Source organism: Rhinolophus sinicus, chromosome 8, assembly GCF_057876585.1.
Source record: "Rhinolophus sinicus isolate RSI-liver-muscle chromosome 8, RSI-T2T, whole genome shotgun sequence".
Taxonomy (NCBI): domain Eukaryota; kingdom Metazoa; phylum Chordata; class Mammalia; order Chiroptera; family Rhinolophidae; genus Rhinolophus; species Rhinolophus sinicus.
Window position 1 is genome coordinate 26,420,812 of NC_142508.1, and position 24,546 is coordinate 26,445,357.

A 24,546-nucleotide genomic window follows, 5' to 3' on the forward strand; every position below is an offset into this window, starting at 1 on the left:
GTGTCTTTAGCACTTTTTTGCAGTTTGAAACAAAATTTCATGTTAATACGTTGTTCGTGATCCATGATTTATGGCACACTTTAAAACACACCTCTCTATCGTAGCTCACACCCACCGACAGCACCGAACAAGTTGAAACTTGTCACACACTGTTACTAAGGTTCCATGCGCTGCTTCCCATTTGATGGCACTTGGCAGCAGCATTCGCCATAGTTTTTTTTTTTTTTTTTTTTTTTTTTTTTTAAGATTTTATTGGGGGAGGGGAACAGGACTTTATTGGGGAACAGTGTGTACTTCTGGAACTTTTCCAAGTCAAGTTGTTGTCCTTTCAATCTTAGTTGTGGAGGGCGCAGCTCAGCTCCAGGTCCAGTTGCCATTGTTAGTTGCAGGGAGCACAGCCCACCATCCCTTGTGGGAGTCGAACAGGCAACCTTATGGTTGAGAGCCCGTGCTCTAACCAACTGAGCCACCCGCCCTCCCCTCACTGTAGTTTTTGATCACACCTCGTATACATGGAAAGATACTATTTTTTAGAAGAAACCTTGCCTCATCAGCTGACCCTTTCCTATTTTGGTTCTGACTTGAAGCGTCCACTGGAATCGTCCTCGATTTGAGCCTTTCCATTTTCAGTATTTTAAATGATATTTTAAATTTTATTTTCTTTAAAAAAATAAACAACTATTTCTATATTTTTAAAAAAAGCAAACCAAGGTGTCTGAGAAAGTATTCTTTTCATGCTATCTCTTTAATTTAGTTCGACTTTTTAAATTTGTAAAATGAAAAAATGTAATTGACATTTACCCAATAGGGTGCTGTGAACAGCTGATAAGGTGACACTTTTAAAGCCTGAGGACACTGCCAAGCTTATAACAGATATAGGCTTAAGGGTATAAATTTCAGTCTACAGATTCAGGATTGGAATAAATATATTTAAAGTATTCTTATCGTAATTAGTTCACCATCCAAATACAGAAAATAGTATGATGAACACCTACCATCAAGCCTGGTCAAATAATATCATTTTGCCTTACTTGCTTCAGACTTTTTAAAGTGGAAACATTCTAGATACTATCAAAGTCCCTTGTGATGTGAAAGTTTCTCTTTTTCTGTAACTGAATTTAATTTCTTTAACAAACTCCAATTCCTTCAGGTGGCAGAACCTTCATCTCGGTCAATTCCTAGTTTCTTCCAGTTTGCTGGGGTTGCATCTCCATTCCAGAGGCATAATTAATGAATTGCCAGGAAATCTCGGGGTGGGTCTGGGGAGAGGCTCTTCCTTAGCTGTGCATCTTGGGTTTGCAGATAGGTACATCATTCTACCTGTCCTTGGTCACTGATCCATTCAAGACCCTGATACAAGGTCCTTCATACGTGCCCAGGGCTAGAGACACTTTTTGCTCCTTCTGTCCTTCTCTTGGGACTCTGTGCGAGTCTGACTGATGACTCCACATGGGCAGGCAGGGTGCAGTATCACAGAGCCTCCCATGGTGAAGGTGGTGTGGAGAGAATAACCACTGGGCCGTGGTGCAGAGAAACCTGGGAGGTCGCTGCTTCCGGGGACCGTCCTCAGAAGCAGGAGGCATGGTATCTCTGCTCTTCGATCCTCCTAACTAATCTGGGCACGTGCTAAGGACACACAAAGTGTCAAAAATTACTTTGCTTATTTTCCCAATTTCCTCTCTATTGAGCAGAAATCCTTGCTCATGCATCACCCAACAAATTTTTATGTCCTGAATTCTCCCAGGACCAAGGCTTTTGGAATCAAGATTTTCTTCTGTAATAATCCTTCCCTAGACACGGGGATGGGTGGGGCAGGGGAAGGCACAGGGGCACCCAGTGAAGAACATCAGTAAGCATTTCAAAACTAGCATTGTTCACCAGGTTTCTTCTTTCCTTTCAACTCAATCCTGTCAAGATTTTGCCAGTAACATCTCTTAAGATATATCTGGTATTTCTGCAATATAACAAACCTTCAAATGAAATTCCAAATACATAATTGTAGAACTTCTGCCAATATTTATATTTCACTGATAGCCTTGCATTAGGGCTTTTATCGTTCCAATTATCTCAAAATATTGATAGTGGAAAACTATGTCTGGCCTTTAGCTATTGCTATGTCAGTTTGCTTTAAATTTTCTTTTCAAATCTATTGTTAGTCAAAACCAAATTGATCTGACTGGGTATTTAACTTTCTTGGGAAAACTTTTGGGTAGCCAATCCTGTGTAGAAAAGTGCAATTCTTTCTGGTGTGCTAACTAAATCTGGTAAAGGTATTATAAGTACTGCATCAGTGCAGATGAAGCTTTATAGCTGTGTCTGAATGATATCATAACAGCTAATTAAAAGTGAAAGATGATGAGACAACACTTTTTTCATCATATATTTAACAGACATTTTCAAACTGAAATTTAGGGTGTATCAATCAATTATTGCTGCAATAATTTGGCACAAAGTACTACAAAACTCAGTGGCTCTAAACAACCATGCATTCTCACAGATCTACGGGTGGAATGGACTGGGGCTAGGCTGATCTAGGCTGTGGTGGCGGGGGCAGCTCGGCTGCTCACTGCAGGCTGTGCTGGCTCTGCTCCCTGCGTCTCTCATACTCCTGGATCAGCAAGCTATTTGGAGTAGGTTCTCCTCATGATCCAAGAAGTGGCAGCTGCACAAGAGGAAAACTATGCAAGGCTCCTAGAAGCCTAGATTTGGAAATAGCATGTTGTCACTTCTGCCCACTTCTGTTGGCCAAGGCAAGTCCAGTGTGACCCAGCCCAAAGTCAAGGGTGGGGGAGGTAAATACATCAATGATGAGGCAGGCCCTGGCAAAGGTGTGAATACAGCAAGGTGTGAAAAGCCTAAATCTACATCAAATGTGTGTCGTTAGGGGCTGGTTTTTGGCTTTCAGTTTTAATCTGAATACTGAGATATATCCTTTGCCATCTTTTATTTCATTCTCAGGAAGCTTTATATAGCATTAAAAATGTTTCCATTAAACAGTTGATAAGGGGGGAAAAATCCCCTAACCTTAAATTAAATACAAACTTCTATATGAAGACTCTCAAATACGATGTTTGACAGAGGGTCCAGATAGGTCACAAAATATATTCTCTTATCTTAAAACAATGTGATTTTCAAGGCAGCTGACAATTTATCCTACTTTCAAAAAATTAGGCCATCATCTTATTATTATCATCATTATTATTGTTCTGGATTTAGAACTCAATCTGATGAAATTTGTGATTTTCTTTAGAAATTTTATTTCTAAAAGTAGGTATTCAACATTTACAGACTTGCTTTCTTCTTTTATCTGAAAATATTTTTTCTTTGAGATTTTTTTCACAAATTACATTAAAAACAATCATAACAATCTGATTTGTTAGCATGCAAGTAATCTAAATATTGAGAAAATGTTAAATAAGAAAACACAAATCACATTGAGTTCTTTTTAAATTGTGCTCACAGACCAAGCAAAATTGCAAGTCAATTCACCATCTCATCATGATGACATATAAAAATCAAACTACCTGCCATGAAGTCGGATGATCTACCTACCTTGACTATTTTAATAACTGGATTATACCAGCCCTACCAAAATAATTTTTCTAGCATTCTTCAAAGAGAGGAAATCTTAGTCTAAACATTACTATAACCAGGGGTTAAGGTATTCAGAAAGCTTAGAATGAGAGGTAAATAAATATTTGGCACATTTTTTCAGCTAGATAGTTTTATATCAATAATAAAAGTAATAATTACATCCTATCCAATCAAAGACTTAAAATATTTAATATAAGTCTTGCGAATAGCAATTTACATAAAAATTGGAGTCAGGTCGTGAACAGATTATCACACTGCATCGAGTTGGGAGTGTAGCCTTAGGCAGAAAGCATAGGGCTGCGGCAGGGAGAGGGAGGAAAGAAGGCGACAAAGGAGAGAGGAGATGATGTCAGTCTTAAGAAAAGGTGCAGCTACCAGACAGGTGAGACTACATTTTGGGAGCTGAGAGCAGACCAGGACTCCATCTTGCTGCACAGGGTGCACCTTAGGTAATTGTAATGGAGTCTAATATCATTAGTCTTCCAGGCAGGGAAAAGCTCCACCACCTGTGCTGCCATGACAGTTCCAACAAAAGCCAGATAAAGACAAAAATCCCTCCTCCTGACGGGAAGGAGGTCAGTGAAGACCCTCCTGGGAAAGCCTATAATGCCACCGCTAAATTTTGAATATTTCACACCTCCATTTTGAGGGTAATAAATTCCTAAACCCCTTTGCTCTTCTCCAGGCTGCCTGCTCTCCGTTTTTGAGAGTGCACTGTCCTGCTTTAATAACTTCACTGCTTGATTTGCTTATTTGGTGCGCCCTTGAATTCTTTCCTGTGGTGTTCACCAGGAACCCATTTTCTGGCAACAAGAGAAGTGGAGTATTTAGGTATGTGGACAATGACCACACATCCTCCTATTCAAGGGAAACAATATCATGACGACCCTTCAGAAATATGGAAACTCCATAAATCTTATCCAATGTGATTCTCAGAAAACTTAATAGAACAAATTATAATATAATATGGTATAATATAATGTAATATAATCTGAGATATTTACACTTTATAGTGTACTAGTAGAGTGTTTAAGCAGCATACTAGAAACATCACATTTTATTTTAACAAATAATTAATTTAAACGTCCTATTTTGACTAATGAAATGCTGAAAAATAAAAATGACATTAGCCCCTGAATACGACCATGAAATTATATATAAAATTTCTATATTTTTCTTAAGTCAATGTAAATGTTTGGGAGGAGTCCTCTAGGAAAGCCCTTTGTTTTGTAGCAACCCATCTGGCTTTAAGTCAGAACTCCATTATTTAACAAAGGAAACTCTCTTTCCTTTTGGCCCTTTCCCTAGTAAATAAACTATTGACCAGGAGTTGTTTTTATTTGGGGGAAATTTATCTCCACTACCACTACCTTCAGCATAATGATGCTTAATCATAAAGTATTTCACTCTTTAAAAAACATATAAGTTCATATTGACTGGTCATTAAGTGGTCTTGTCTTTATGGAGAACTTTACTTTCTTATAATCAGATGATGAGTGTTTTTTTCACTCATTCCAGAGAAAATTTGTGATCGCAACATCAGCTTTTGCATGTACTGAAGAACGGACTTAATTCTGCACTGATGACTTTGCCTCTGATCAATTCAGCTGCTTAGGAGAGAATGGGACTGTGTTTTAAAGCAGGTGTGTGTGTGGAGGTATTATAAAGACCGTAAAAATCTTTTTGTAGGGAAAAAAAAGAAAAGAGATTTCTCTGTCACTCTCTTCATTTCTCTGTCTGCAGCTGCGTCATCTTTGTCTCTCTCTGTGTCTTGCTCAAACTGATTACTAAAGTCTTGCTCCTCAAAGTGTGGCCTGGGGACCTGCAGTGCCAGCATGGCCTGAGCACTTGTTAGAAACCAGAATCTCAGAATCTTCAGATTTATTGAACCCAAATCTGCAGTTTAGTAAGGTCCCCAGTTGTTTGTATGCACATTAAACTCTCATAAGCAATGATTTACAGGAAACTTGAAAATACACATTTTCTGAAAATGTTTTAAAAGACAGAGGTTGTGCCAGCAGATACCACATTCCTATATAAGAGCTGTAAGTGAAGAAAAACTCCCCACAAATACATGCGGAGCATTTACATCACTGGAAGAGCGGTAGAACTGCAGCTTAGATGACTTGCAGGGAATCCCAACTCCACAGGAGGAAGTTACATACTGTTAAAGAAATATTTGTAAGCAAATTGAAGGAAGCATGTTCAAGGGGGAACCCTACAGGCTAAGTTGGCCAAGTTGCTTGCAGGGAACTGGCAGTTCTTTTCATTTCTATAAACTGAAGGCTTCTTGGAATGTGAAATGAAGAATTACAAACTGGGCAGCAGCCAAAGTGATTTTTTTTTCTTTTTTGCTTTTCTTTATTTTTTATTTTATTTTATTTTTATTATTATTATTTCTTTTGCTACGAAGGGGCCTGAGCTATAATAAACTCTAGTTTGGGTATTAGCCGCACCCAAAAGGTATTGGCCTGAGGCAAGAGTTAGGCAGCACTGGCCTATCAAATTTATAAGAGAGCTGTTTCGTAGAGCCTGCTTCGAAGTAGGTAAGCCAAACCCATCCTGCACCATGAAGCATTTCATGCTGGGCAGACTTCCTTGCAGATTTCCAGTTCTGACTATTTCTTCAACTCTAAGAATCATAACACCTTTAAATGAATCCCTAGTTTATCCTGCAGCATAGAATAACCCTGCGTCTGATCTGTCTCAAGTGGATTAATGCTCATTATTCCCAAAGTTTTTCTAGGGAAAATACAATATTCTTTTTGTCATTTCCCTGTTTGAATATATCTATGATCAAATTTTTTTGTGTGTGTGTGTGCCTACTCTAACAAGATTACCACTTAAGATAACTCCACTTAAGCTTTCTATCTCAGAAAAAAATATTTTTAATAAAAGTCGTTCTTTGTAGAATATTTTTTCGTGTTGCACGTGGCCATTTAACCACCATTAGGGCAAATGATACCAATAACTCTGGTTCTTTTTTTAGGAGTCTATTTTCTAAATTTTAATCATCATAGAATCTTCCTCTTGTATATAAATAATTCAGTTGATTGCTCACGTGTTTCTTCTACATGATAACAAACGGTTCTTTTGGTGTTTTGTTTCCAATACTTTGATCATGCCCTTTCCTCCACTCCTTCCTCCCCCTTCATGGAGCCTGCACATGGAGCCCATGAGATTGATTGAATATGCTCGATACGCTGTGGAGATTTTCATCTTGTTCACATTATGTAACCCTAAATAATGTGTGCTACTGCTATGACTGCCTCAACAAGGTCATATGTAACCAGGAGAGGAAGGGTTGGTTACATCTTATGTTTTTTTATATATATTCCAATGTCATGACTTCTCGTTTTCAACATTGCTCCCTATTTTGATACTGACTAGTTTACTGCTATCTTTTTGTGAGAAAACACATATGTAAAAAATATTTGTGATTACAGACATTTTTGTTTGGCAATTTCTTTGTTTTGGTGCATTGTAGTTTACACAGTTTCAATCAGAAAGAATATCAAACTTTGTTAGATCGTTTAAGACCAAGTTCTAAAGACAGTAAGATCATATTGTGTGATTCAATTCATTTTTCTTTGTCTCGTAGCAAAACATTGTAAACCTTCATCCTTCAAAGCCATAAATAGTCAATTAACTGGACTGGGTGAGAAAGGAAGGAGGAGAAAGAGGAAAGGAAGAGAAGAGTGAAAGGATCTGTGACAGCCATTGTCAGTGACGCAACATACAAAGCCCATGCTCTACGACAGGGGTCCAGCCCAGCCATTATTGCACAGAACAGACAGTGTTAGTATATTCGATGTGAGTGAAAAATTAGAGACAAAATGAGCATGGGGATCACAGTACTAGTAATCCCTATAGAAAAATGTGTATTACATTTTTACATATGTAAAATGGAATACTATAATATTCCATAATACCATCTAATACTTGAGTAAAACTAGCATATATATATATACATATATATATAACTTTTTACTGATATACATAAATACATACAAATGCTGATAATGTGTAGAGAAACCATCACACACATACTGCTACTGCAATTACAAATCATACAAAACAATCGAAAAGTAGTATGACAATATATAACCAAGCCATTGATATGACTATATACTGCAATCCAGTTTTTCTGCTTTTGAAAATTTATTATGAGAAAATTACCCTATAGGAGGAAAATAAATTTGCATATGGTTTTCCTTGGGCTTTCCAAGATAAAATCACTGACAATAAGATCACATCACATGTTAAAAGATGTACAAACTGACAAGAAATTTCCAACCAAATGAAGAAAGTTACCAAATATGGCCTCTATCTAGGAAAATACATGCTTAGCCTAAATAGAAATTATTACTGTAATTATTAATATTTGTGTCAAGGAGTCTAGTATTGACAAATATTGTGTTATTTACACATATTAAGAAAGTCTTTGTTAAAGGTAGTAAAATTTTATGAAATTTTCAAAATATGGGAATAAAGGCACTTGAAAAAAACACGTTTTCTGACAGTAGCTAAGTGTAGGGCCTAGAGCACAGATTACACAGGAAAGGAGAGCGTGTGCCCGGGAAAGCAGGGTATAGGGCTCGGGAGGGCTCAAGGATGAGATGGGGACAGAACAGAGTGAGGACGGTACAGGGAGCCCAGATACAAGCATGAGGGGAACTCTCACCACTGAGGATCTGGAACTGACTCCACTGATGGGGGAAAAAGGTGCTTCTCGGAGCATGAAAGGTGATATGACTGAATGATAAAGGAAAAGAAGGGAGAACAAGTCACTGAAACGGCCATGGACACATTCTGGAAACAGAATATTTCTAGAAGATAATCTCTATAGGGATCAAGAGGTTGAATTCTGGTGTCAGATTCTCTTGGCTCAAATCCTGACTTCCGGTGTGATCTTGGGAAAATTCTTCAAGTTCAGGGCATCAGTTTCCTCACCTGAGAAACGGGGATGATAATAGATCCCCCATCAAAAGAGTTATTGTGCAGATTAAATACATACCCAGCAGGTAATAAATGTTCAACAAACGTAAATGTTATTGTTTGTACCAGAGATCAGGGTTCCAACAGAGTTCCTCCTCAGTAAGAGAAACATGTTAATCCTTGCCGTTTGACTCACTGGGAAATGCTGTGTTTATCCTTGCAACTTTCCAATGACTCCTTGTTTCACTGCCCCAGTTAGCTGACAGGCAGTTGGCTGGAACTGGTGCGCCATTCAGCTAGAGAAGCAGGTCCTGCCGCCTGCCCTCCACTCCCCTTTTGTTATTGGCAGCTGCTCGATTACAAGCTACTCAGAGGCAGGGAAAGAAAAGAATGTTCCAAAGATGACCTGTTGCTCCCATCTCTTCCTGATCCGTTTAAGTCTGGGAGAAATATTTGCCCTTGGTTACGTGCTGTTTCCCAGTCTGACTCATGCCTCTTCCTTTCTCTCTTCATTCTCCACCCTTACCTTTTCCTATAATGGCAAAACGACTTCTCCAGCCGTGTAGCCAAGCCGAGTGACCTAACACGTCCTAGTGCAGGCAGATAGGTGTCTCTGTCCTATTTTTGGACAATTGTTGAAGTGGTGTCCTCTGATTTCTCTGCTGCATGGTCTTCTTTCTTTGCCACAGATGCATTGCAACAGTCAACAGCACAGAGATGAGAGGTGGAAGAGAGACAGATGGTCACAGGTTGTAGTTCAGTGTTTGTTTCAGATTTGGCTCTTCTGCCACTGTCTTTAGGGTCCTTGGTTTTAGCAGAGCCCCCATGCGCCTTCCCAGGGCCTTTTTCGTTCAATGAGACATAGGCAACTTCCCCTTATGGAAAAGTCTTGAGTGGACTTCCACTCCCTCCACCCCTGTTCAATTTCCATTGCTCCCTTCGCTAGGAGTTTGGAGCACGGGTGTCCAGCAGCAAAACTGTGAAGGCTGAAGAGTGCGTCATTGGAGACGGCTGTGCTCCCTTTTCTGTCCTGATTTTCTCTTTCGTGGGATGTCTTTTAATCAATGTATGGTGCTCTCATAAGGCACTCAGCTCAAGGCCCTTATACTTGAGTCCTTTCCATAATTTTCAATATCTCCCTTTCAGATCGTCCTTTCACATTGAAGTAATGGACAACTGCTAATAGACTGAAATGTTACCCCACCTAAAGGGTATCTTTCACTTAAACATGCATCAGGAATAATGTTCAGATGGTAGCATTTCAGATACAGTCCAAAGAAAGAAGCTAAGGAGTGGGTACAAAATGGCTTAAAAATACAATAGATACCTTCTTTTGCTCATTTGGCTATTTCGGGGTGAACAGGGAAGGGAAATCGGAATGATTAAATTATGGAAGCCCAAATTATTTTTATTCCTAAAAAAAGATAATGGGAACATCTAGCATATCCTTACCCTCTGCCCCACCCTCCTTCCCGTGTTCTCCCTAAATACATACATATATATACCTTGAAGGAAGAAAATATACCAAATCTTGATTTATGATAAATAGCATTAGCAGTGGTAATTTTTCATTGCAGCACTACCTACTTTTTTTTTAACTTTCTTAAAATAATATGTAACCTTGTAAAAATTCTTTAGGGCCACTGTTATCTTAATAAACATTCTAAAATGACGAAGTTGCAAGCTAAAGAAATTGAGCTATTATTTATATACTTTCTCCATTATGCTTTTTTGTCCTGGATTCAAATGAGATGATATATGGGACTGTTTTTTAAAATGTAAAACTCTATCAAAACAATGTTTAGTATTATAAATTTCAAAATGGGATAGTAAAAGAAACAGCAACATTTTAAACTGCCAGAAAGCGTTTCCAGACCAGTTTCTAAGTGTTAGTGCTTCCTACCTCTGAAGATGTGAAATAAAATTAAGAGAATTGACAGTAAAGATGGACCTTACCCCAAAGGGTGAAATATACCTGATATGCTTACATCTGTTTTAATTTTCCCAACTTAAAGATTCATGGAAAATGGTGAGATGGAAAATCTTATTAGAATCAGTGCATTTCAAACCTCTGCTGCAAATGAAGAAAATTCTGAGGTCAAAATGTGAAATCATCCCAAGTTTTCTTCAATTATTTATTCACATAGTCATTCATTCAGAAAATATCGACTGAGCTCACTAAGTGCTGGGCACCATTCAGAATCCCAGGAAACAATGACAAAGTCATGTTTTTAGACCTAACTAGCAGTCTCGTGGGGTTAGCTACCAGGGTTAGTTTTACTGTGTGGTAAATGATAATCGGGGTTTGTCAAGATTTTATGTGAAGACACAGAAGAGGCCCTTAATGTGGAGGAGTTTTAGGACCAGGGAGGTTAGACACATGGTGGGAAGGGATGCTGGCTTGTGGCAGGGAGAGACTGGGCAGTCCAGTGAGGGCTGCAGGAGGAAACCTAAGATGACAGTGGATAGAAGTGAGGGCCTTGTATACGGTGCTGGAGTTTGGATGACCTTCTGAGGGCAATCACATACAACTGACAGCTTGAAGCAGGAGAGTGACAGGGGAGTCTGGATGTGATCACTATTTTTTTAATTTTATTTTACTGCATTTAACTTTATTTTATTCTTTTATTTTATTTTATTTTACTATTTAATTTAATTTAATTTATTTTATTTTATGGGAAGATGGATTGGAGAAGATCATACTGAAGGCTGGCAGTGAGGCCAGGTAGGAGGCTGTGGCAACTAGCCAGGCGAAAGATGAAGACAGCAACGATGATAGCAGTGATTTTGGTGGGAAAATACATTTTAATTAATTTAAAATACAGAGTTACATATTATTGGGGGGCGGGGGATGTCACAATAATAAAGACTTAGAATTGTTATAAATCTAGGAATCCCTGTCAAGAAGAATCAAAGCCACATCACAGTCTCACAATCAAGTGAAGAGTAAAAGGGAATGAATTTATTGTTGTATTTATAGCACACCAACCCTCTGATACAAACTTCATGATTTTTAAAAATTCTTGGACTGAACAGATATTTTGGTTTGCATATACATGGCCTCGTCTTCACCCTACTAAAATGAAGCAGGGTGAAAGCTCCTGCAGGACTTTTAAATCCAATCCTTTCATTAAAGATAAGAAAACTGAGACCTCTGCATTTAAACCATTTGCAGGAGGCGACATGCTTCAGGCACGGCCGTGCTGAGACAGCTTCAGATGCATGACCGGAGGCCGCAGCTCTTCATTACATGCCAACAGCTTCCCAAGAAAGGCCTCTAAATAAATTCATGGGATGTGGATAACTATTGAAAAGAGGGACTTTTTAAGTTCTTTGAAACTATAAAGGGCATTTTGAACAACCAAACACCTGTTTTATTATTAGAGTTTGGTCAACATTCCAGATTAACTGACAACGGCAAAATCTATGCCAATACCAGCAATGACTCCTCACATATTCACTTTCCAAAAATAATTTTGGATATTGGCTTCATGGTACCAGTATCCAAGTACATGTGATTTATATTGTTTTACCTTCTTATTAAAAAAATTCAAAACAGAAATATCAGTTTATTTAGGATTAGCAAGAGATATTATTTCATGAAGAAGATGAAATATGGTGGGTTTGTGAACAAGCTATTCCATACTATTCATCAAATGATAGAAAAAATTATAGGGAACTGCTTTAAGTGGTTCAAAGAATTGAATTACCAGTCTCATCATTTTTGACAAATACATTTCTGAAAAAGCAATAACTCATGCATTTTTATCTATTATGAGTTTTTAATAAAGTAAAATAAGTTTGAAAAGGTTCTTTATTGATCAGTCCTATTTTTAATGTAATAAAAGCAATGAGCACGTTTCATGGGTGTTTAGAAAGTTTATTACGGATATTAGGAAGGTCTTCTTGTCACCTACCTCTCCCCCACACCCAGCTAAAAGAACAAACATGTGTCCACATGAAAACTGGATCCACTTGGTGCAAAATTTCAGTCTTTGAAATAATTAGTGGCAAATCTCAATAAAAATTAATTCTAATAGTATTCAATGCTATTCAGAAATAAGGATGCATGTGTATCACTTGTTAAAAGTTAATTGGTTTTGTTATATAACTATGTGAATATATTTTGGCTTTAAAACTTGCCAATAGCTATTTGAAAAGACAGAATTTCATGATTTATTTAAATAGATATTTTATTAATCAAATACTTTGGCCAACCAACATATCTAATTATATTTAAAGAACACTTTAAATACAAGGTATAATTATAAAGTCATGAGACTGATTAACCTCTTTAACTAACATAATAAAAGCTATACAGTCAAATGGTTGGTAATGCTTTAAGGTAATGATCATGAGGGCTTTTCTAAGGATGCTGTAATGGCCTAAGACTTTTTTGAAAAGTGTCTTTTGAAGCTGCCTTCAAAAACATGAATTTCATAATTTAATCATTCATTTGATTAGGTCCCCAATAGTATTTCAGTTTAATCATCCTTTATATTCACTAGTCCTGACAATTTGGAAAAATAAAATTAATCTTCATTGAATGAAGATTTGTCATCTAGGAAGACATTCAGGAATATCAGATAAAGGAATGTTAATTCAGGTGCTGATAGCAATTCTGAAATTTGATCATTTATACACTTTTAAGATGTGTAAATTATAGTAACTGCTCACATCATAGAGAATTTTTACATATGCCTATCATTTTGCAACAATGAAATTTTTAAAACGACAGCAACTCACAACATTGAATGGGATTCTACAGTTCAAAAATGATAAGAATAATTTTATGCTGTGTAACAAAACCCATATTAGACAACATATTGAAAGTTTGTAGCTGTTAGTGTTTAACTTATATACATAGCTCAGTAGCATTGACCCAACAAATCGACCATTTTCTTGTAAGTCTCTCTACATGAATCACTGTAGGTGAAATCTTACTTAAGTGTCAGCAATAGCCTTTATTGTAAAATGTTATTAAATAGCACCAATATTACTTGAAGGTAAAATGAAACATTAATAAGAATGCAGCATACAGTTTTAATTTCTAACTATAAAAGAGAAAGCATCACCTAGACAAAATAAGAATTAGATACAGATTATTTTAAGATCACAGCCAGATAGACATTACTTATAAAACATTTCAGGGTTTTTTCTTGGAAGAGTTAGAAAGAAAAGCCTAGTATATTGCTCTGTTACATTCTATTCCCAGAGAAGATATAGATGTTTACATAATCAAGACAGTGCAGTTTCACCAATGAACTTCCTTGTGGAAGATACATTTACTAATTCTATATATTAGCTCAACAAGATCACAAATATAATAAAAGTGCTTTAAAGCAATCTGATTAGAGCAACTCTTAATATTAAGTACAAAATATACAGTAAAATGAAACATCTTGTTAAATAGGCCTGTAGGTTAACAATACCTTCTTTAAAGGAACTCATTTATATGAATCTATTTTCACATTTGCTTTATTATATTTGATAGTTCCTATCACCACTGTATGCTTTTGTTACTGTAATTTCTAGGATCTTTGAATATTTCATCTCTTAGTATTTCCATGACTTTATCTGCAAAGGCAACTTAAAAAGTATTACTTCCAGAGTAAAAATATAGGAAATCCGGTATTTTTTATCAGCACTTATACATAAAACCATCGCAGTGTTTGAAATGTCCCTGGATCATTATAAGTTCACCATGGCAAAATGCATATTTTTGTTCTAAAGCAAAAACTGTCTGCCTTTAAAATTAAGTGTTGCCAACCTACTGTATACTTCTGGTTATAAAGTTAGATATGAAATCTTTGGTTATTAATTAGAAAAGCGTTGGGTGAGATCTGAAAAGATTTGCCAATAAACATTTCCAAATGTGGTTGCCCATCTTAACAATTTTCTTAATTAGAACAGTTGGAAACGCACAGAACAGTGGTGCTTTTATGTTATAACAACGAAGAAGTATTACAGTATCCAGATGTCCAGACCTGGGGTGCGAGTGTTCAGTCGCGGCTCAGCTGCACACTGACAGAAGAGAAGCTGCGTCCCACGCTCGCACACAGCGGGGCAATAACCATATCTGTCACGCTCTTCCATATTGTCTGCACGGAAGGCAGGACCATGAGGCATGTCTTTACAAACGGCATTACAATCCTGGAATGGAGGGAGAGGATGTGCAAGGATTATTCGTGTTAACAATTAAGGACATTGACCCTCATACGTGCATGAAAAGATATAATAATGACCTAATTCCCCTACAGTTGGTTGAACATTTGAAACAAATAAATGAAAGTGACTCACATAGTGATCAGATGCACAGAAGATACATTGCTTAAAAAAATAAACAGAGATGTAGATAATAAACACCAATCTTCTTTCTATTGGTGGCATGCTATCTGAATTCGTAAAACAAAAATAAGTAAAACAGTAAATTTATCTACCTGACCTCTGCCCCTAAACATTAACCTGCCTGACTTCATATTTCCCGGTGATTCTACTTCCTGGTAGCCTTTCCTGCTGCCTTGTCCCACTTCCGTCCCCTTTGGGCCAGGCTGGGTGTGATACTCCTTTGGTATGTGTGTGTGTGCGCTTCTAAAGTACTGAAACATACTTCGTAATGCTCAAATTTACCAAAAGTTATCACAAATAAAAGTCCACATTTGAGGACTTTAGTTCATAGCATGTGGTGAATTCCTTTTAATTTTTTTTTCTTTAAGTTGTTCTCTCACTTTGGATCCTCTGATATCAAATTGTGTCCTCAACATCCGAAAGTTTCCCTTCTGAAACTCCAAGCAATTTGGAGTGACCCAATCTTATACTTGATAAGATTATATATTCCTCTATTGGCTAATAAAGCCCTTGGGGCAGAGACTTTTATTTAGCTTTGTATTAGCTGTAGTATCATGCCGATTGCGCTCACAGCCACTTGCTGTACTAAAGGCTTCTTGGAAATGAGACTGCTCCCACTGCATTCCCATCTATGGGACCATGTATTTGAATTGAGTCCCAGCAAAAATAAGGGGTAAGGGAGCTTCAGCCATTCTTTGGTATGATTTACGCATGACTGATACCCTGCAGTTGCTAAGTGGCAGCTATCTCAGTTTGAATGTGCTATGTAGTCAAACCCATGCCCTGGATCCTAGTGACCTAAGATTCAACATCATCAGTCTGAGTTTCTGGGTGTCTTTTGTACTTGTTGTTATTTGTTTGTTTAAAGAATCTAAAATCAGATCTGTTATGATGATGTGATGTGGTTGGAAGACCTACTACTTCCTATTTTCATAGCTTCGGTCACCAACTTCTTGGAAAAACAAAAAACTCCCACACTCTGCCAAAAAAGAAAAAGAAAGAAAAGAAAGAAAAAAAGAGACCAAAAAAAAAAAAAAAAAAAAGCTTACTCAAACAGGTTTGCTCTTCTATAAGGCCTCTCCTTGATCCATTCCTACCATGTCATGGAAATGTAGTCCATTCATGATAAATCTGTTGTATCAAGGAATAAACTAACTTTTAAGGATTTTTGTTTGAAGTTACTCCTCTACTTGCAAATCACAAATGTATGATGGTTAAATATTAATGTCCCATATGAATATAATTTGAAAAACAAACTGAAGTTAAATAATGCATTTTATGTGGCTGAAAAAAACGTGGTTTGATGATTCACCATTGGAAGCGTCACACAAAAACGGTTCTCAGGAGCCACGTGGAGAGAAATATCATCTGGTTAATTGTAGTTTTACTTTGATCTTTCCACCATTTAGGAAATGAAAACCTTTTTACTTTCAATTCTCCCACAAATGCTGTAGGAAAACCTAGCTTTGGTGACTATAAACACGGCACTCTATATTTCCAAATAGCTTCATAGCCAGCATTTCACAATATGCTATGTGGTCACTCAGTTTTTCACATTTTTGAAAGTGAGAAAACTGACATAGAGGTTAGATGACTGGCGTCAGTTAATTAGAATCCAAAATCTTATAGGCCGACTTACGCATCTTAAAAAATCCATGTGCTATTTTCAGAATATGAGTTAACTATACGTATCAGGCTTTTGTGGATCTGCTGATAGATAAAGGCAAAGATTTTCATTCCTTCGGCAGTCTTTTGGCACTTTCAACATAGTTTAGTTGTTTATAACTGTTAGTGATCAACTTCAATTGATGTTCACTCAGTTGGTGGATTTTTATTAATTCTTTAAAAGCCTTTCTACACTCTTTTCTCCACAAAGCCTTCCCCGCGCCTCCCTCCTCCTCCATAGATTTAACCGAGTTGCCTCAGCACGCACTTCTCTACCCAGCCAGCTGCCCTGGGTGTGTTGGGAGGACGCTGAAGGCTTCCTCTTACTCATCCTGGGCCCAGTGCCCTGCACAAACTAAGTACTCAATAAATTTCCTTGGTTGAACTAAACAGCTGGCTAACTGACTAAAGAAATTGATTCAGATGATAAAGGGGAATGGAGAATAATTTTGTAACTTCTAACAGAAGTCTGTGTGAGGGTGTAGCAACACCATATAAAGTGATTAGGAAAGACAGTGAAGCACCTGGGGTTATCCATTTCACCTGGATGTCCCAAAAACACAAGCCTGGCACTTGTTGCCATACGAGAGCTGATCTGAATGTCCTGCCTCTCAGAATAAAGTGGATATATTTCAAAGCAACAACAAAACTTCTTGGTAAAATATGACATTTTCCTTAAAAATATTTTAAGGCTTAAAACTGTTCTCGAAAGCTTTATGATGCACTTTGTGTGAATAGTTTCAAAACATCTTATCAATGTCCAGTATATTTCTATATTTATTTTCCCTTGAACTAGATGTCACTCCTATTCGCTCCCCATAGGTGAAAAAGTAATTTTCAGCAAAATTAAAAGTAAAATGAGAGGTGGTCTTATTTCATTATCCTGCAGTTTGAGTTTTCATTCCTTTGTGCTGGGGGGGGGGGGGGGCTTCACCTTAAATGCACACACCTCGAATCTCCTCTGGTCTCATCTTTGTCATTTGCCAGGGACGATTGAAGCAGCCCCTCCATAGCACTGACTAACCAGGGCTGACATCCATGTCCAGTGATACTGTCACTGGCATTCTGCCCAGAGATCACTTTTGTTTTACCCCAAGCACAGGTGGTGACTGAATAAACGGTGATGAAAACAATAAGAGCCCTGCCCCAAACCACAGGCACAAGTCCTAACAGCCCTGTCTGCAAGAGGGCAGCCTGTGGCAGGAAGCATGGCTTCCAGGTCTCCACCTCCGCAGTCAGCTGGGCCTTAGCATTCAAAGCAAAATTACACACATAGGAGGACAGGGGGACATTCCCTTGGTTTCAACTCCTCACCCTACCTATGACTCTAAAGAATGCACCCTGCCGGTCGAGGCCTCCCACTCGTGCTACTGTTATTAGGAATTGACTTGAGTTCTCCTGTTCTCCCCAGCAAGCCCACCTGGGAGAAAGGGAGAGCAGGGGGCGGGTGGCAAAGGACATCCTATGTTTCAGAAGCTGGTCCACCCCAGTGTGTCCCTTCTCACCAAATGTGCAGACAGCTGAGGGTGGCAAGGAGAATTCCCGCAGCAAAGGCCAGGGGGATAGCCAGGAACAATGTCAGGAACTTGTAAATCACATATTTGCTGACTTCAAAGAGGGCGTGGCTGCAGATCCATACTTTGTCTAAGGAGTGCGTAGACTCGGGCTCTGCGATCACATCCTCGAAGCCCACCTGGGGGAGAAGCGAGAAGGAAGGACTTGGCTGGGATGTCTCACCTTCTCTTAGGGTCACGGTTGGCGCACAGGAATTTGGCTAAGAATTCCGGGCTACGCAGGCGGCCCGCGGCTGGTGGATTCCGGGTCCGGACCCCGCGGGCTGACCCAGTGGCGAGGGTAGGGTTTGGGGTTGGGGTACAGGGTAGAGGGGCACCCGCACCTCCAGGCCGTTGCGGGGGCTTGGACCAGCCTCAGGCCCAGGTTACAGCCCACCCTGGACTTCACCTTGAGATGCGAGTTGAGCTGGTTCGGATCCCGATCCCCGCCCGCGTCCGCAAACTTCTGGGGGTCGGCGTAGTCGACGCCGCTGTGGCGGCTGTAGGAGTCGTCGTCCATGAAGAGCTGGACGTCCGCCTTCTCGGTCTCCAGCCCCATCGCTGCGTTCGGTGTGCGGCGGCTGCAGCCCGGCTGGTGCGGCGCGGCTCCGGACCCGCTCGGCCTCCCCTTCCCGCCGCGCCGGGCCCCGCCCCGCCTTGCCTCGCCCCGTGTCGCCCGGGCGGCGACCGCTTTCCGCTGCCGGCTCCGGCTCCCGGCCCGGGCGCCACCGGAGCCCCGCCCCGCGCGCCCTGCCGCCCCTCCCTGCCGGGTCCCCGCCCTCCCCCTGGCCGGGAGCGCAGGGAATCGTTCCAACCAAGCACATCCCGGACCTGCCCAGGCGGGCGAAGCGTGTCACGGGACCAGGACCCGTCTTCGGCGCCCAGAGGGGCCGAAAGGCCTGGGTCACATCGCTAGACAACTGGAACTATGATGCTCAAGAGCTGGCAGGTGGTGCAGGGAGGATTAATTTCGCGGAAAGGGACAGCGTGGTGGTTAAGAGCGCCGGCAGAGAATCGGAGGGCCTGTCGTCATTTCTTGGCTCTGCCGTTCACGGTGTGGGCTTCGGACCATCTCGGAACCTCAGCTACCACCTTATGAAATGGGAGCAATGGTACCTGCTTCACAGAGCTGTCCCATGAGAATTAAATGGGTTAATTCATGTAAAACTCCCATGGCCCCTAACACACAGTATGCTTCCAATCCACGCTGTTGCTGTTGCGCTGTGAGGTAAGGAGCCTGAATGCCAGGTGACCCCTCCAGTGCCAGGGGACTCAGCAGCCACCAGCTATCCAGTTGTCCCAGTGATCCCCAGTGAGCCCACTGGAAGCGCGTAATTGCGTTGGGAAGCACCCTGCTTTTAGGAGTTGGAACCTTCAGAACAGGGGGGAGGTATGATTTTTCTTTTCTAAATTATACCTCAATTTTCCTTCGAATAGACCCTGTTCAAAGATTTCTGGTATCTCTAAGATGCAATCACATCTGCAACCGCTTTGTAGGAACCAAGGAAACAAATCCAGAGGATAAAGCCACACCTAAAAATAGGTAACCCAGCCGGCTGACTACTCACTCAAAAGCTTTTAGAAGGGAGTGGTTTACATGTTCATCAATGGTTTAAGGTCTGGTGGGTTCAGATGTGGCTTGCTGGAAGAAAATGATTTAGTGAAAATATGCCCACAGCTAAATCGTGGGCCCTGGACTTGAGGGGTTGACGGCAGCGTGCTCCTGGCCTAAGACATAGTAGGAACGGAGGTAAGTGCTGTGGATGTGTGCATTTGGAAGTAGCTGCACATATCAAATCCCCTTGGGTGAACTGGATTTGAAGAATGACCTCTTTTGAAAAAAAAACCACATAATTTTTGAAACGATAACAATTACCAAAAAAGAGCAGGATCTAATTTGGAAAAATATTTTGGAGCCAAAATTCAGTATTGCTAAAAATGAAGTAAAAAGTTCACCTACTGCTACTGCTGAACACACATGGCAGTGTGGGCGCTGCAGAGGGTGACATGGTGGCTCTCGGGCCCAGCGCCCTCCTCTCCCAGGTACTCCTTTCCCTTTTTCGTAGTTTTCTTTCCCTATGTTATTTATGTTCAATTCATTCCAAAGCAACGGCTTACACATTCTCCTTATTGCTCCTTCCGATCTTTTCTACCTCCCCTATTCACTCAACTCGAGAGTCGGGACTCTTCTCGTGTTTTTGCCCAAGGACTGTTTATCAAAGTGAATAGAAGACCTTAATTCTTAAGGAAATCTGTAGTATCAATTACCAGGACATGGAAAAGAAGTGAGTGTACAGCTAACAGTTTGTAAAAAGTTACTTTTCTTAAAATTACAACCCCAAATTGCAAGATGTTTCATCCAAAGAATAATGTCATTGTTGTGCTAGAATGGTCTTAACAGTGGCAGAAAACCTGCCTTAGGACTCCTTTCCTTACTATTATTACTTTTGTGTTCTCCGATCACATTTCCATTTCCAATGGGATTAGTAAGACATTTGCAATAGTTTTTATAATTAATTGACTTTTTTTTTTTTTACAGGCAGCAGGCCAGGGGTCCAAAAAGAAGGTAAAATTAACATGGTCTTAATGGGATAACTTAGATTATAGATATTTGTAAAATGATAGCTATCCATGAAAAACTGTCTCTAAAATCTAAGTTAAAAAACAAACAAACATATCTAGGTTTGTTGTATGTAGCACAGAACTTAAAAGAATAGGACACACACATGAATTCATTCCTTTACAGACTTTTTATTGAGCACCTTGCCCCACCCCATGGGTTGGGTCTGTGTGAGGTTCTTATTTTGATGAAATTCTTGTCCATTTCACCATTTTATTGCATAAGATTTTTGAGAGGAGCTATCAAAAATGATTCTGCTTATCCTACTAGTAAATGCTTAGACAATGTTGACTACTGTTGTTCTCAAGGAGTTTAAACCAGGGATGACCACAGCAAATGGCATCCTGTGTCCAATAACTGGAGGGGAGACCCACCAGGAGAGGAGACCCACCAGGAGGGAGACTCACCAGGAGGGTAGACCCACTAGGAAGGGAGACCTACCCACCAGGAGAGAGACCCATCAGGAGGGGAGACCCACTCGGAGGGGGGGCCTACCAACCAAGAAGGGAGACCCACCAGGAGGGAGACCCCCCCAGGAGGGAGACCCCCCAGGAGGGAGACCCCTCAGAAGAGGTGAGTTAGAGATAAATGGTTGAGCACACTCTAGATGTCCCAGATCACAGGCTTACTCTCCAATAAGCCATTTTCAGTATTTAAAAAAAACTGCCGTATGATTAAGGTAAGGGAGCTAAAAAGTTTCATAGTAAATCTATACCAGTGCATTCATCCTCTGGCCATCACAGCTTCTGACAAGAGGGCTGGTTTTCAAATGGTATATTAATGCATATGAAGAATAATAACTCGATAATAGATTAGTATTTGTGAGGATAGTTTATTACTATTTTGATCCTCACTGTTCTCAGCATAGTGTCTAAGAAAGAGGGTTATTTCACTGGCTCATTGAAAATTGTATGTGAATGCCATTATGAATAAAAATATCTAATTCTCCCCCCACCTTTTCTTTTCAAATCACAAATGTGTCATTTATTTTCCTTGTATAGCTTACGTACAATTTTAGGCAGAGCCTATTTTTCAAACTGCCTTTGTGCAAATTAGTTATTAATGAAAATATTAATGATTCTTGATTTCACCATTATGGCTTAATGCTATTTAAAGCATTGGGAATAGACCAGGCTTTCTCAGCCTTGACATTGTCGATATGTTGGACTGATCATTCTTTGTTGTGGGGCCGTCCTGTGCATTGCGGGATGTGTAGCAGCATCCCTGGCTCTACCCACATGATGCCAGTAGCACCCCCCCAGTCATGACAACCAAAATGTTTCCAGACATTGCCAGATGTCCCCTGGGTGCCAAAATCACCTTTCCCCTTCTTCCCTGTACTGAGAACTATTGCATAAGACATTGTTGAATTAGGTCTTCCTGTGAATGGGGAAAATTATGCTCCAGCAGCTGTTCATTTACAAACCCATGCTGAAATCTCAGAATTGTAATGCCAATTTGTCAGAAACTCCAGGGATTTAGGAAAATAAGTTTAAGGGTATTTGCTTGTCATGTAATATTTTCAGAAGAACCAGTTACCATCGATTAATTGCAAGTTTTCAATACAATGTTGGTATTATCTGAGGGATATGTATACCTCATAAAGGGACTACCAAGAAGCAACTGCTAGGCCCTGGATGCATTGCAGCCTCCTACACTTTCCTCACAAAGGCCAGGGCTGTTTGAATAATTATAGCTGGAAAAACTGAGATTTGGGACTTCTTGAGTCCATCTCAGGACTCAAAATTACATAATTTTGTAATTTTTGACACTCTTCAGCAACTGAATAGCTTTTGCAAGTTTTAGGTGACCTCAAGTGAGAAATCCATCATAGTGGAACAGCCGGGGGTGCGGGAGAGGGGGACTTACATGTCCTTGGAGCATCCCTTCTCAGACTTGCTCACTGTCAGCAGAACAAAGCCTGAGAATTTGGAAAGACCTGCAGTGTACTGCAGGGGTCCTTCTCTCTGGATAGTGGGCTTTACCTAAACTATTCCTTGCATAACTCCTAATATCCTCCTCTGTTCCTCAGTGTACCTTTTCATCATCTCCCCCCTCCACCCTCACCCTCCCCAATGCACAGGACTGCCTCCCACAAAAATGTTTAAAGTAACAGATTAAAAAAAAAAAAAGTCTGTTATTCAAGTTATTCAATAATCAGCTTTTGGGGAACTGTGCCAGAGTGTTTTATGGCATTTAATGAAATCTTGTTCATTTTTTTCTTACCTGTCATTTGTCTTCTTGTCCACATTCTGGGTAAAATTAGCCTGTACCAGTGAACAGGGAGTTTGTAGTTTAATATTCAGGCACAGTAGCTTTTTTGTAATTGGTGCCAGCTTAATCTCCTGGCTGTTTTAAATAGCACCTCCTCTGGCCAAACACCTCTCTTCATACACAAGAATTTTCAGAATTAGCTGGTGTTTGGAAGTACTTGTCTCTTAGAAATAAATGGGGAGGAAGGCACACTCTTCTAAAGCCTATATTTGTGAATAAAGATGAGAGTCATTCCATTCTCATTCAAAACAATTAATTTTAGATTTATTTTATCCTATTGTTCATAAGGAAAGGATATTCCCGTTTAATCTTTGAGTATTCTATTGGTTTCTGGAAAACTGTATATATAAATAAAACCTTTCCATAGGACTTTGATATTTTATCTTTTCAGAACATGAAATAGGCACTAATTAACTTTTGGTGAGCACTAACTTTCAAATTAAACTCTTAATAAGTACAACTTCCTCTATATTCAAATGGGAACTCATTTCTGCAAAGCTGCATAGTTGAATGTTTTCCAAATACCAACTGAAATGTTCACAATAAGATTACTAGTTACTAAAACAACAGGTCTGAAGGTGGTTTTCTTGATTTTTAGTATTTGATTTTGGACCAGAAAGTTACCATAGCTCAATGTGAAGCCTTTGTTTTGTCTAGCAATTCTTCTTTTTACAAATGTTATTCTACTTTCATTTAGAGTAAATGCCAATTTTTAAAAATAACATAACTAATCTACATTAGTCAAGAGAAAAAAGGTTGAGGAGTTTTTGTTTTGTCATTTATTTATTTATTTACAAATTTTCATCTTCTTGCATATTTCCAATAGAAGAATAAGGACAAAAATGCAGACTACTTTCCACCTTGTTCTTGTATATTACTGTTCTGTGTCTGTTAGGTGACCTTGAATACTTGAGAGAAGACCCTGGGAGTCAAGAGCAAAGGGACTTCCAGTGCACACAGCAGATGGATCACGGGTGCTGCCAACGGGCCGGGCAGGAGAGTTTTTAGATTCTATTTTCCTATTAATAAATATCTGGGAAGAATTTTGTTTCCAGAGAGTTTGCTAAAAGAATGTTTGTCTATTTCTGCCTGTGGTTATATGAAACTGTAAGGCAGGTTTCTACACTACATAAAGGCATAAAATAAATTGGGCATTTCAGGCATCTGTATCTACTCTTTCGGAGCCATCGAATCCCAGGCAGGCCCCCACCCCCGGCCAACTGCTCTGTAGCTTCTAGGTTTTTATTTAGAAAAGTGAGAGGATTGATCTAAAGGTAGATATGGACTCTGTTAAATACATTAAATGTAGGACTATTAACATTCTGTGTGTCTGAATAAAATGATTCTTCCCTAGTTAAACAATTAGCAAATACATGTCTTATTTCAAAGCAATTTTAGTAAATATTTGTGTTTTCTTAAAAAAGTAGGAATTCTCCAGAGCATTCAGAACATTCTCATCATGCTAACCTCAAAAGAAACAACAAACTTTTCACTGAAATATGTACTGTTTCCTATAATATCTGTATATCACCACTTTACTTTTGGGAAACAATT

General features: G+C 39.5%; 1 protein-coding gene and 1 long non-coding RNA gene across 3 annotated transcripts; one reads left to right on the top strand and one right to left on the bottom strand.

Moving 5' to 3' along the window:
- Window positions 1-12,707: 12,707 nt before the first annotated feature.
- On the bottom strand, window positions 12,708-18,823 carry CAV2 (caveolin 2). 2 transcript variants are annotated; one of them, XM_019743227.3, is made up of 3 exons: window positions 18,508-18,823; window positions 18,051-18,238; window positions 12,708-14,685 (listed from the first exon to the last, which is right to left on the bottom strand). In XM_019743227.3, the coding sequence occupies exons 1-3, from the start codon at window positions 18,655-18,657 to the stop codon at window positions 14,535-14,537; spliced, it is 489 nt and encodes a 162-aa protein (XP_019598786.3). In that variant the 5' UTR covers window positions 18,658-18,823; the 3' UTR covers window positions 12,708-14,534. The 2 variants fall into 2 exon arrangements, with proteins under 2 accessions (XP_019598786.3, XP_019598787.3); XM_019743228.3 differs by lacking the exon at window positions 18,051-18,238 and having other exon boundaries at window positions 18,508-18,797.
- Window positions 18,824-18,918: 95 nt separating this feature from the next.
- Window positions 18,919-24,061, top strand: LOC109453463 (uncharacterized). Its single transcript, XR_002138292.3, has 4 exons — window positions 18,919-19,326; window positions 19,536-19,641; window positions 20,638-20,664; window positions 23,888-24,061. It is a non-coding gene; the product is annotated as an uncharacterized LOC109453463 (long non-coding RNA).
- Window positions 24,062-24,546: the final 485 nt, after the last annotated feature.

Bases quoted from the DNA above. Each gene is read 5' to 3' on its own strand.
- CAV2 (XM_019743227.3), bottom strand. From the start codon at position 18,657: ATGGGGCTGGAGACCGAGAAGGCGGACGTCCAGCTCTTCATGGACGAC. The intron at 18,239-18,507 runs GTGAAGTCCAGG...CTTCTCCCCCAG, and splicing joins AGCTCAACTCGCATCTCAAG to GTGGGCTTCGAGGATGTGAT. The intron at 14,686-18,050 runs GTGAGAAGGGAC...CCTCCATTCCAG, and splicing joins CTCAGCTGTCTGCACATTTG to GATTGTAATGCCGTTTGTAA.